At 51.3% G+C, this 12,450-nt stretch overlaps 2 protein-coding genes across 2 annotated transcripts in view; one reads left to right on the plus strand and one right to left on the minus strand.

The window, feature by feature from the left end:
- The window catches only part of FANCM (FA complementation group M), a 60,055-nt gene extending 48,016 nt beyond the window's left edge, over positions 1 to 12,039 (minus strand). The window contains exons 1-4 of the mRNA XM_042814340.1: positions 11,562 to 12,039; positions 10,814 to 10,986; positions 10,029 to 10,106; positions 9,129 to 9,287 (exon numbers count right to left, since the gene is read on the minus strand). Coding sequence (XP_042670274.1) covers positions 9,129 to 9,287; positions 10,029 to 10,106; positions 10,814 to 10,986; positions 11,562 to 12,039 — 888 coding nt within the window. The remainder of the gene's footprint in view (positions 1 to 9,128; positions 9,288 to 10,028; positions 10,107 to 10,813; positions 10,987 to 11,561) is intronic.
- A 67-nt stretch (positions 12,040 to 12,106) lies between these two features.
- LOC122157681 (peptidyl-prolyl cis-trans isomerase FKBP3-like) overlaps positions 12,107 to 12,450 on the plus strand; it is a 55,540-nt gene continuing 55,196 nt past the window's right edge. The window contains exons 1-2 of the mRNA XM_042813630.1: positions 12,107 to 12,218; positions 12,297 to 12,429. Coding sequence (XP_042669564.1) covers positions 12,108 to 12,218; positions 12,297 to 12,429 — 244 coding nt within the window. The 5' untranslated portion in view covers position 12,107. The remainder of the gene's footprint in view (positions 12,219 to 12,296; positions 12,430 to 12,450) is intronic.

Raw genomic sequence — 12,450 nt, forward strand, 5'->3', positions numbered from 1 at the left:
GCATAATGTGCTATTTTTTCCCTCAGCATCCAAGGAGGTCAATTTTAAATGTCATTACTTGCATTTTAAATTTATTTCTCAATGACATTTACGAAAACAGGTTTAAAATAAGCTAAAGTGTATCTTTCTGCCCCTTATTAATAGGATCTTTACTGCTCCAAACAGCAGTAGAGCCCCACACTGAGTGCCAGGAGATGCAGGTTTGATTCCCAGCTCAGCTCCAGATTTACTGAGTGACACAGGCCCAGTTAATCCCTCTGCACTTTAACCCTCCCCTCTCTGCAGCTCTGTGCCCCCAGCACCCTGCCTCCCTGCTGAAGGCCCTGGGGCACTCGGGACACAGAAAAGGGATCTTCAGTTGAAACTTCCAGTCCTTTGCACACCCGTGTCTGACACCATGGGGACGTATGGCAGAAACTCACAGAAGTGTTTTCAATCACTGTACAGGAAAAACAAGTTTCTTAACCCCTACCCAAGTGCACAAATGCTCGTATCAGCCCAGCTTGGAGAAACAAGGGAGCAGCTCCTTTGGCAGAGAGGCTCTGCGTTGCCAGGCACAACCCTGCGGCCGAGCTGCTGAAGCTGCCTGTGAGGGTTGGCCAAAGCCTATTTACCAACTGCAGCCAGAGGCAAACACAAATACATTCACCCCAGCCATATTTAAACTGCAAAACCCACAGGGGGACAGAAGCACAGGGATGTGCTGGTATTTCACATGTGAGTACAGATACTGACCGTGTGAGCTTAGCTGGGAATATAATGATTAATACAGCTGCTTTGCTCTACTCCCACCTTGCTGCTGGGCTTCACTTTGCTGGAACATCCACATCACTGCTGGCTTCCACCAGCAGCCCCCTGCCCCTTCCAGGCCTCTCACAGCCCCCACCTGAAGTCCTCAGCATCCAGCCACAGACAGTGGTGGGCTGCCGGGTGGATTTGATGATCTCAGTGATCTTTTCCAACCTGAATGATTCTATGATAAAACTATTATGCACCAAAAAGAAATAGCCTCAAACTAACATGTGCACAAAAAAGTTCTATTCTAGTTCCTTTGTTAAACAATCACATCTTGAGAAGATGCATTTCTTCAGTGAAGCATGCACTGAGGAATTTCAATTTTGCTCATATTTCTTATTTCTCTTATTTCTTTAATTTAACAGGACACTTTTCTTCTCTCTTATCTGTAGTTTTGGTGCTGTTAAAGAAACAAACATCTTACATTAAGAGTCATCCATCTCTGCAATTTCCCAAGGGCAGGGGTTCCTTAACGTACCCAGCACACTGGGTTTGATCACAGGCACTGTGTTTTTCTTTACATACACAGTCAGAATTTTCTATGCTAACTTCTGTCTGCTGCCTGTTCTCCATCACTGCATCCTGAGCCCAGCTGTGATGGGATCGAGGCTCTCCCATCCCACCTGCCCCACCTCATGGGCTGCTCTCAGCATCCTTTACTCCCACTGTACACCTTGGTGCTCTCTGCTGATGTACAGATCACAGAATGGTTTGGGTTGGAAGGGACCCTTCAAGGCCCTCTGGTCCCACTGCCTGCAGTGCACAGGGACACCCACAGCCCCATCAGTGCTCACAGCCCATTCCCTGACCTCTGCTGTCTCTGGGCTGGGACACCAGCACCTCTCTGGACACGCTGTGCAGTGCCTCAGCACCCAAACCCTCCCAGCTGTGCAGCCTTAACAGCAGAGCTTGCATTACAAATACCTTGTGTTTGCAAACAAGAGCAGCTGACACAATTTACTTTCTCACGTGAACACATCCAGCGCCGAAGGATTTGCCAGGATGGGCAGCACCATCTGCACAGAGCCAAGTGGGCACTGCCAAACCCCCCAGGAGACACAGCTGTAACGTGCAGCACACAGACCAGAGCTGCTGACTGCACCTGGTGATACGAAAGCACTGAGTCTGCTCCCATTCAACCGACAGAAAGCAGCGTGAAGCGTTCCACTGCTGTCTCTGCAGCTTCACATCTAAAACTAGGAATGCTGTCTTTTGTTGCAGATATGGCAGAGCCCATCCAGCAGCTCACCCGGAACAACAGCCCCCAGGAGAGGCAGAGCATCCCATTCACCCTCATCCAGCGCAAGGAAAAGGTACCCAGCCCCTCCCAGCCCCCTTGGTAACAGACTTGGCAGTATCCAAACCGAGATTTGAAAGCTGTGTTCCTTTATCAGGTTAAGTTACCTACTCAGGATTTTTGGCATTGTAGGTGCGAAGCGTTACATTCACACAACTGCATTTCGTTTGTAACCTGTCGTCATTTTTTCAAGCATGGGCAAACTTTCCTATTTTTATTAGCTGGAAATCAGAGGAATGTCAGAACACAGACAGGTATCACAGTCCCTGTGACGTTTTAGGACTAATTTAACAAAAAAACCTCCTATTTTGAGACTTGAAACAAACCCAGCATTTCCTCCATCTAAAAAATGCACTTGCTTCTTTACAATCATGGTAATGAAACATCAGCAGAGGTTGGAACTGGAAACAAAAGTTGGAGTTCTGTGTCACGGGCCATTATCAAAAAGAACATCAATTTGCAAATCCATATCCCACAGCCACCTCTTATGTAATAAAACCTTCAAGGTGATGCCCAGCAAGTTGGGCAAATGGCAAATCAACAAACCTCTCCTTATCACTTATGAAGGTTTCCTGTCACGTTTACTTTAAACAGAGCCATATAATTCGAGTTTATAAATATCACCACTTGACTGTATTTCATTTAACCAGTTCAGGACTCCCATTACAGCTTGCATTAATCTTACAACTTACACTTTGCATTTACACTGCAATGCAATGCTCAAAGCAATGTCTCAGTGCTGCTGCAATAAATAAATACTCAGCATCACAAGCTCCTGAGATGGCAGTTTCTTTAAAGAAGAGCCACCTGTGAGCCTGCCAAGAGATCCCTGTCCATGCTCATTGCTGCAACCCTTCCTGGCTGATATGAGGAAGGACTGAAGTTTGCATGACCATTTCAGTGACAGCAGAAAAAGATGCAGCTCTTCCTGCTCTCAGGTGAAATGCAAACACTGTGCTGGTTTTGAGAGCCTGCCTGCTGTGTGCCAGCCTGGGCCTCAAAGCACACAGCATGCCCAAGGCACAGCCAGCACCAGCCTTTCCAATCGTTCCTTGTGCTTGCTGTTTTCTAAAGAACAGCATTTCTTGATGTCAAGCTACTGAGTAATGTATGACTTTATGACTTTTGCTTGCTTGTGGGTTTTTAAATTAGTGAACTTGAAATACAAAACCATGATCCTCCTGTGCCTGCAGCTCGGAGACCTGCTGTACGAAAAGCGTCAGTATGGGAAGGCCAAGTGGGCCTGCATAAAGATGAAGGAGAAGCAGTACGAGCAGAGCATCTGCCTGGGCTTCATGAAGCTCATGAGGTACATCTGTGAGCAGAACTCCTCAGGTATGGTACCACAATTCTGCATTAGAGTAAAAGCAGCAACGTGTGTGCATTGGCTCCTCCCAGTTAGACGGATATTTGTTATTTTCCTTTTCCCAAGCAGACCACCCCAGTCAATGGACATTTTCATGCCATGCAGCCTTTCCAGCACATCAACCAGGCAGCTCCCCCAGCACACCTGCTATTAGAGAGCACCTGAAGGAGACCAGCCCTCCAAGGCTGCGTGGCACTGATGCTGGCTGGCTCTGTATGCTGCCAGCCAGGCCCAAGGCCTTTGCTGCAGGATGCCATGGTGTAGCTTTCACAGCAGAAGTGGCATTGTCTGCTCACAGTTTAATGCTCAAGAGGCAGAACGCGATGCCTGCCCTGCTGTAGCTCATGATACTCAAATTGTGCGTGACACGAAACATGCAGTTTGAAGCTTATCTTCCAAAACCAGAATCCAGTTTTAACTCAAGAACTGTTAAGGATGGCAAATGCACCATGCCCTTGATTTTCATTTTTCTACCCTCCATTAAAAAGTACTGCAGCCTCCAACGCCTTGTTCTGCCCTAGCACACGTCAAGTCAATCCTTCATTTTCTTTCCAGGAAACTCAAACCATTGCTCTCCAAAGTTTGTCCTTAATCAGGTACCTTCCCTTTCCCCGTCCTGTTAATGCTTAAATAATTGTAAAAATGTTGTTCTGGCTCCAGAACAGTTCAGTGCTGTTTTCAGTTTGCACAGAGAAGCTAACTCCTCACTCCCAATCATCACTGCTATATGCACCCTCATAGCTACAAATTCATTTACTGCAGCACCACACAAATGAAGCACCGTGTTTGTCAACAGCAAACCCTACAAGAACTCACAGTGCAGACCCCTGTGCTGCCTATGCTTTGTTCCCAAATACTCAAAACATGGCTGGCAGCAAGAGCAGTATGCAAGATAAACACAACCATCTCAAAATGGAGGAAAGTAGTTAAGTCAAATCATACGTGAAGATAGGGGAGCTCACTAACTGCTGCGTTTTAGACAGATATGCAAACGTATGTGCAAACTGAAGTTCTATGTATATACACACACAGATACATACACACAGCCACACACAGATGACAAGGTTTAATTCAATGCCTCTTCCAATCTGGAATACAGAAACCCACTTTCTGAAATATCACACTGAATTCCTTTGCAATGGAAACCTTTCTTCTCAGCAGTACTCCCCTTCTATTGCTCACTATGAGCTCAGAAGCCAGGAACAGCACACAGGCATCCTTTTGCACTTTCTAAAAGCCATCTGTGTCTCCTCAGGGCTGTACCTGGGGATAACCATCCCCATTGTGACCATCGTCCACACCAACGAGTCTCAGTCGGAGATGAGGCAGGCGGTGACGGTGGCATACTACCTGCCCGAGGTGCTGCAGGATCAGCCTCCTCATCCTTTTGACTCCGACATCATCATTGAAGAATGGCCTTCTACTATTGTTTATAGCAGGTAAGAAACGTTTTCGTTTTTCAAACCAAATTCTTAAAGCCAACCAACTTCAAACGTGACTTCCGGTAACTTTTCAAAAGCTGCCTGCTGTGTGAAACGAGGGCACTCAGCAAACAACAGCTACCAACTCCCCTGGGAGAGTGATGCATGTGAATATACGGTGTCACTGCTTCCCAAAGCAGAACATTCTGTGTAGCTGGGACAAACCATCCAGCGTATCACTGAATGTACTGAGTTAAGGAAAAGCGTTACCTGGCTGAGGTCAGCCACAGTCAGTGTCACTTGTGAATCACGACCAAGTAGCTTAGAAGAGAAAGCGACGCTTCCAGGCTCTGAAAAAGATGCAGATGTTAAAAAAGAACCTGATACGAAGTTGCTTGTTACAGGAGCTTCAGAGGAATCACCAATGAAGACTCAATCATGAGAGAAATAAACCTGCTGGCGGAAATCCTGGAGAGCCCCGAGCTGTGCCTGCAGGACACGTTCATCATCGCCGGCTACACAAACCCCGCTGCTGCCAACAGACACAACGAGATCTGGTTCCTGCAGAGGCCATAGCTTCCTGCTCCTGGTGCTCAGCCCCCCCAGAACCAGTCCTGACCTGCTGGCACCATCCCACCTCTGGACGGGGCTGTGAGAGCCCGGGAATCGCAGAGCGGTGGCTGGCAGCACAGCGCAATCACTGCAGCTCAGCGAGCACACAGAGGTAACGCCTGGCACCGACATCATTTCCTATGTCAACTTCTACAATTTCTCAACAGTCATCACAGAGATTTTTAGCACTACAAAGAGCAGTTCACCCTATTTATTTTTCCCTCTATCAGATAAGGGAGACAGAGCCCTCCCCCATCCCATCCCTAGGGCAGATCCCCAGCACCAGCTGCAGCCGCTGCCAGCAGGACACAGCACAACACCAAGCCCACCTCCTGAAATACAAACACCAGGTCTTCATTTCTAAAGAGACTGCTCAGATTTAGGGACCAGAGCAAGGAGCGAGGCCCAGCCTGTTCTGACCCCCTCTCTTGTGCAGCAGAGGCTCTCAGTGCTAACCTCAAAAAGCATTCAACCAAAGTAACTTCAACCTCGTGAAGAGACCAAAAAGGCAGAACAGCACTAATGCTCACTGAAATTTGAGGGGAAAAGTTATAGTTCACCTCATTGACACACATACAGCCCCATGACCCTACTTAGCACTCCTAAATAGAGAGTGCTCGCTCTCAATTCTTTTAGAAGTGTTTTCTGAGCACTTTTTCCTTTAGTCTTTGCAGAACGCTGCAGTGCTGCCACTGAAGCCACCTGTTGGCTGCTCCCCACATCTCCCAGCAGTACCACCAAGGTTCAGAACCACCTCAGCCAGAAATGCTCTCTGGCACAGCAGCTCCGAGCCCCATGCACTCACTCAGAGCATCCCTTCTGGCTGGGCTGCCCCCACCTCTCCAGGCTCTGTCCCAGCCCCTGACCACTCTCACTGTGACAGTCCCTTCCTGATTTCTGACTTCCCACATCGCAGCTTGTTACCTTCAGCCACATCCTTAGGGCAGCTCCTGCACGCAGCTGAGCACCCCCACAAAGCCCAGCTGTGTGTGGGGCTGGGGGCTGCACCCGCAGTTACAGCACCTGACACTTTAGCATTGGGTTAGCAGATGGCTGTGCTCTCAGAAATCCCTCCTTAATGTCTCCCCTTACCTGATAATAGAATATAGGACTTAACCTTTTAATACAAAATTTAACAAAGCTTGTCACCAGTTATTTATCAGTTACCAGAGCAATGCTTCATAGAGAGCTTTGTGTTCTCCAGCTGCAACACACAGCGTGAAGCCCAGTGCTGGGTGTGCAGTGCTGACAGGTCAGGAGGGCTTAAGGGGTTCTGGGGCAATGCCACCCCCACAGACCCTGCTGGAAGCGCCAGCATCAACACAGAAGCTAACAAGCCAATGGAAAATAACTTTTCTAAAGCTGACCTGAGTATAGAGCCCATGAAATGATAAGCTTTGCTCCTCTCACGCCCTTGTTCCCCCACCCCCTCCAGCAATACAGCAAATAAAAAACAGATTTCCACCTTTGACATGATTTGTCAAATTAAATTTTGCCAGTGACACAAGCGCCCAAGGAGGCTGTGGATGCCCCATCCCTGCAGGCATCCAAGGCCAGGCTGGATGTGGCTCTGGGCAGCCTGGGCTGCTGGTTGGCGACCTGCACACAGCAGGGGGTTGGAGCTGGATGAGCACTGTGCTCCTTTGCAACCCAGGCCATGCTGTGATTCTGGCACATCAAACACGAAGTACCCATTGGAAGCAGTTAACCCTCTCACCAGAAAGCATTGGTTTGTACATATTTTATACTTCAAATGCCTTTTGTTTGCTGCTATCATGTCTCTTTCCATAGGCAGCCCTCACCAAAACACTTTTGTGGCTCAGCTACTTGTGGGTATGTCACAGAAACACCTTGTTACCAGACACACAGCACCTGCTGAGCGTGCTGGCAATATCTGCAGTGAGTGCTCAGTGTTTTCAATGTAAAACTGTGAAGTCCGGGGTAGTAGTGATGCTGACTTAGGTTAGGCTGCTTCTGCTGCTGAGAAAGAACCAACAAATCCTAATTTGAAGATATGGAACACTTCTGTGAATGGCCCTCCGAGGCACAGAGCTGCATTTGCTCATTGCCACCACGAGATCAGCCTCACAGTCAGTCCCTGAAGGCCAAGGAGGTGTTACAGGGACTCAGATGGATCATCTCCAAGTCCCACACGAGTCCCTAATCCCTGTTATTGGAACAGGCACTGCATTATTCACCTGCAGCTCTGCTTTGTAAGCTCTTAATTAAAGGACTGTCATTTTTAATTAGAAACATTTGATTTCCGCTATCCAAAGGCGATAGTAAAACAGATTCCCCCCTATTTCTGGAAGATTAAATGCTGTAGCCTTAACAGATAAACGCTGTCCTGCATACTGCGTGTTTTCCAAACAAGTGTTAGTGCCTAAAATGTCTGTTCCAGCTTTGTGACGCCCAGGGCCTTGCTTACTGTGTATCCAAGTGCAAGCATCGGCAAGCTGCGCTGTTTTACGCTGCCCTTTGTTTTTACTTCTGTGTTGTCTTGTTTACTGTTACCGTTTCTCAAAGTAAAGGTGATGATTTTATTGTGCGCAGAGCATCCTTGGGTTTCATTTTGGTGACACACAAATTCTTGCCTTCAGCAGCACTGATTTCAGAACTCAGTGTGTCAGGGTCTCTTTGCTGCTGCGTTTCCTCTGAATGGAAGCAGCAGAAGGTGTGGTTCTGATGCTGCAAGAGGCTTGAGGCCTGCATTTGAGACTGTCACTGTAAGAGCCAGAAGATTTGAGCAGCACTCAAATAGTGCTAGCAGTGCTCAAATAGCACTCTGTAGTGTAGAGCACAGCAGACGTCCTATCTTCCCATTCAAGCAGCTCATATCAACTGCCTCAGCCTCTCCAAAAATGGAGAACTGAACGCGCAGATGAGCTAAAGCTCTCAAGAACAGTCTCAGAGAAAACGTTTGAGCTCTGCAGAAAGCTGGGCACAACCAGGACAACACAAAACCTCCCAGCACCACCACAGTCCACCTCAACTAGAGGTCCTCAGCTCGGGTGTTGTTCTGCAAGGAGACAACAAATTAAGCTCTCCACTGCAGCTCCTGAAGGGTAACAGTGGTGCAGAGCAAAATAGCAGCTCTTGTAGTGGACAGCACAAAATGAACCGGGGAGCAAAGTATTGTAAGTTACTGCTGTTCTAGGTGGTGATGTTAAAGTAGGAAGGCACACACACAGAAGTACCTTGGAGAAGCTACTTTGAGATTGAAGAAGAGAAGGCTGTGGAGAGACCTCATGGTGTCCTTCCAGTGCTCGAAGGGAGCGGATAAAAGGAGGGGAACGGCTGTGTGTGAGGTGGATGGTGATGGGACAAGGAGAATGGTTTTAAAGTGAGACAGGGGAGGTTTGGGTTGGATATGAGGAGGAAGTTTTTCATCCAGAGGGTGGTGAGGCACTGGCACAGGTTGCCCAAGGAGGCTGTGGATGCCCCATCCCTGCAGGCATTCAAGGCCAGGCTGGATGTGGCTCTGGGCAGCCTGGGCTGCTGGTTGGCGACCTGCACACAGCAGGGGTTGGAGCTGGGTGAGCACTGTGCTCCTTTGCTACCCAGGCCACTCTGTGGTCCTATGAAGTATACACATGGTGACAGCCCCATTTAACAGTAAGGAAAGGAAAGGACTCACATGGATGTAAGCTCTCTGAATCCCACCCAGCTCTTCACCAAGAGGAACAACGATTTTTTCCACTTGCCGCTCATGAGAATAAGGCTGAATTTCTGGAGAATCTTCAGTACACAGCTCTATCTGAGCAATGAGTAAGTTGGAAACAACTTGCTGCACAGCCTGTGGGAAAAGCCACCAAACAAAAGAGCACGTGTTTGTGTTAATATCCCAACCACAGAATCACAGAATTGTTTCAGTTGGAAGGGACCCTCAAAGGTCATCTAGTCCAACCACGCAAGTCAACACGTCATGAAAATAACTACTTTTAAACAGCTTTGAACGGCACATCAAGGAAAACATACTATGCAAAAACTGAAATGTAAAAACCTTCAACTTGAAGATTTTAAACAGTATATTAACAAACACTGCAGCGGCATGAGGGCTGGAGTGCCAGAGCTCTCCCTTAGGGCTGGGTACCCCAGGGAGGTGGTGGATCGCAGACCCGCAGCACAGATGGGGTGGAAGGTTCCCACAGCCCCACCTGGTAATTAAATGGCAGAGCTTTCCCTTTCAGTGGGTTTGGACGTCCATCTGCCTTTGGTGCAAACCTCAGCCCAACTTACTTTCACACAGCAGACAATGCTGAGGGGAATACAAGAAACATTCTGCATGAGCTGTATGTTTTCTTTGGCTCTGGTAGGTTTGCATTCTCAAAGAACAGAAGATAACGTTTCCTCTGAGGAAGGGCAGGAAATAATGAACAGAGCCTACAGCAGTAATTAATTCAGAGTCTACACAACCAAGACAAATGCTGAAGAACCAATGGATGGTGAAGCGATTCAGCTTTGATTTACAACTCCCCTGACTTCAATATCCCACATGTGCTGCCAAGCAGAGCCCGTTCAGCTCCAGCTCCCTCACCTTGGTGTCACTGCCTGGCGTTGCACTCAGGGCCAAAACCCGGAACTGCTTGGTGTATCTGCTCAGCTCCTTCACGACCTGCAGACAGGAAGGGTCCACATCAGCACCCACACAGGGGATGGGCAGGAGAGAGAAGGTGGTGAATGCTTTGGCTCTGTGACACAGCAGTGTGTCAAACAGCAACATGTCTTCAGGAAAGGTTTTATACGTTACTTGGAAATCAGATAACTGATCAGCTCCAAGTCTTTGACACCTAACTTGCTATAGCTCTGAAAAGTAAAAGGGCAACAGAAGAAGAAAACCGCAGAGGAGGCAAAGCAGCCCGCACTGCTCTCAGTTATCAAGCTAACACCTGTCCTCCAGCACAGCACGTCAAACAGGCACCAAAGCCACCTCCTTTCCTCTACAGGGACACAGCAAACAGCCACGCACTGCTCACAGACACACGGTCAGCTTCTCCAGCTTACAGAGCAGCAGCTTTGCCTTCACTCACCGATCCATGGAGGTTTGGATGAGACAACACGACAAACTCTTTGCTAACAAGCAAAATCCTGAACCCTCCCCATCTCAGATCTGCTCCAGGACAGCAAAGCAGCACCAAGGAATCACCTTATCAAGTCTTAACACAAATTATACTTAAGATCAACGTACTGATTGAGCAACGGGCAGAGAGCGGACAAACAAAGGAACTAAAAGATCTCCATACAACTGCAAACTGCTATGGAGGACAGAAGGGATGTTGGTGTAACTGCAACCCAAGTGCAGGGCTGGGCCCGCAGCGTTACCTGGCAGTAGGCATGGTTCCCCAGAGCTTTGTGGGCTTCGTCAACGACCAAGCATTTAATTTCCACAGCAGGGCACGTTCCTCGGCTGAGGTCGTTCACCATGATCTGCGGGGTCAGGAAGAAAACCCTCCTGCTGGCCCACAGCTCCCTGCGGCTCAGGGCCTGCGTCCCACCTGGAAACGAGGAGCCGTTAGGGGTGGGAAAGATGGAATCTGACCTGATGGGGTCGGATGGGAGCTCTGGAGCTCCTCCAGCCCAACGCCACGTGAAGGCAGTTCCCCGAGCAGCTGCACCCAGAGCACGCAGGCGGCTTTGGGTCGGTGCAGAGGAGACTCCCTCACCTCTCTGGGCTCGGTGCCACCCTCACGGCACTTTCTCACGGCCGCACGGATCTCCCCGGCTCCAGTCCGTGCCCGCCGCTCCTCGTCCCGGCGCTGGGCACCACGGAGCAGAGCCCGGCCCCGACCCCATCCTACAGACGCGGCTCGGCACCGCTCGGATCCCCTCAGCCTTCCCTCCTCCGCCCGCACGGCCCCGGGGCTCTCAGCCCGTCCCGTCGGGAGGCGCTCCAGGCGTCCCCGCCATCTCCGCTCCCTCCTCCGCGCTCTGCCAGCGGCTCCCATCCGCCCGGAGCCCCGCGCTGCAGCCGAGGCCCCGGGGCGGAGCGGCTCCGCGCACGGCCGCCCGCGCTCCGGCCCCGTTGCCCCCGGCTCCCTTCAGCCACGACCCGCCCACGGCGCCGCCCTACCGGTCATCTCGGCCATGTCCCGCCCGGGGATGCCCATCAGCTGAGCGCACGCCTCCATTTGCTGAGCCACCAGCGCTTTGGTGGGCGCGAGGAAGAGCACTTTACCGGACGGAAACCAGCGGTAGAAGTTATACATGACGACGGCGGCCACGAAGGTCTTTCCCAGCCCGGTGGGCAGGCACAGCAGCGTGTTGGCGAGCAGCGCGGCGCGGGCCATGCGCAGCTGGTAGGAGCGCTCCGGCCGGTTGCTCGGGTAGATCCACAGCGCGCCCGCAGCCGAGCAGAAGCCGCCGGCCGCCGCTTCGGGGCCCGGGCTCGGGTTCGGGTTCGGGTCCAGCTCTGCGGCCGCAGCCGCCAGCAGCTCGTCGTCATCGTCGTTGTTGTCGTTGTTAACAGCGGCGTCCCGCCCGGCCTGTAACGAGGGGCCCGCGGCCCGCCGCCACGCCTCGAGCAGCGTGCGCTGCCGGCCGCCGCTCATCGCGAGCCCGGGCGGGGCGGGGCGGGGCGGACGCTGCGCTGCGGGAGGAGGAGCGGGGCGGCGGGAAGATGGCGGCGGCCACGGCGCCCGCGCAGCCCTGGAGCGCGGAGGAGCTGCGGAGCGAGGCGCTGCCCAAGAAGGACATCATCAAGTTCCTGCAGGAACACGCGGCGCAGGCGGTACGGCACGGCGCGGCGCCTGGCCCCCAGCCGCCCCGCTCAGCCCCTGCCCCGCTCAGCCCGGCTCTGTCCTTGCAGTTCCTGGCCGAGCACCGCCTGCTGGGGCAGGTGAAGAACGTGGCCAAGACGGCCAACAAGGAGCAGCTGATCGCGGCCTACACGCAGCTGTTCCTCACGCAGGTATGGGCGGGCGCCGGGTGCGGGGCGCCGGGTGCGGGGCGCCGGGTGCGGG

Source organism: Centrocercus urophasianus, unplaced genomic scaffold (assembly GCF_019232065.1).
Source record: "Centrocercus urophasianus isolate 14NV4802_14NV808 unplaced genomic scaffold, USGS_Curo_1.0 seq_14, whole genome shotgun sequence".
NCBI classification, from domain to species: domain Eukaryota; kingdom Metazoa; phylum Chordata; class Aves; order Galliformes; family Phasianidae; genus Centrocercus; species Centrocercus urophasianus.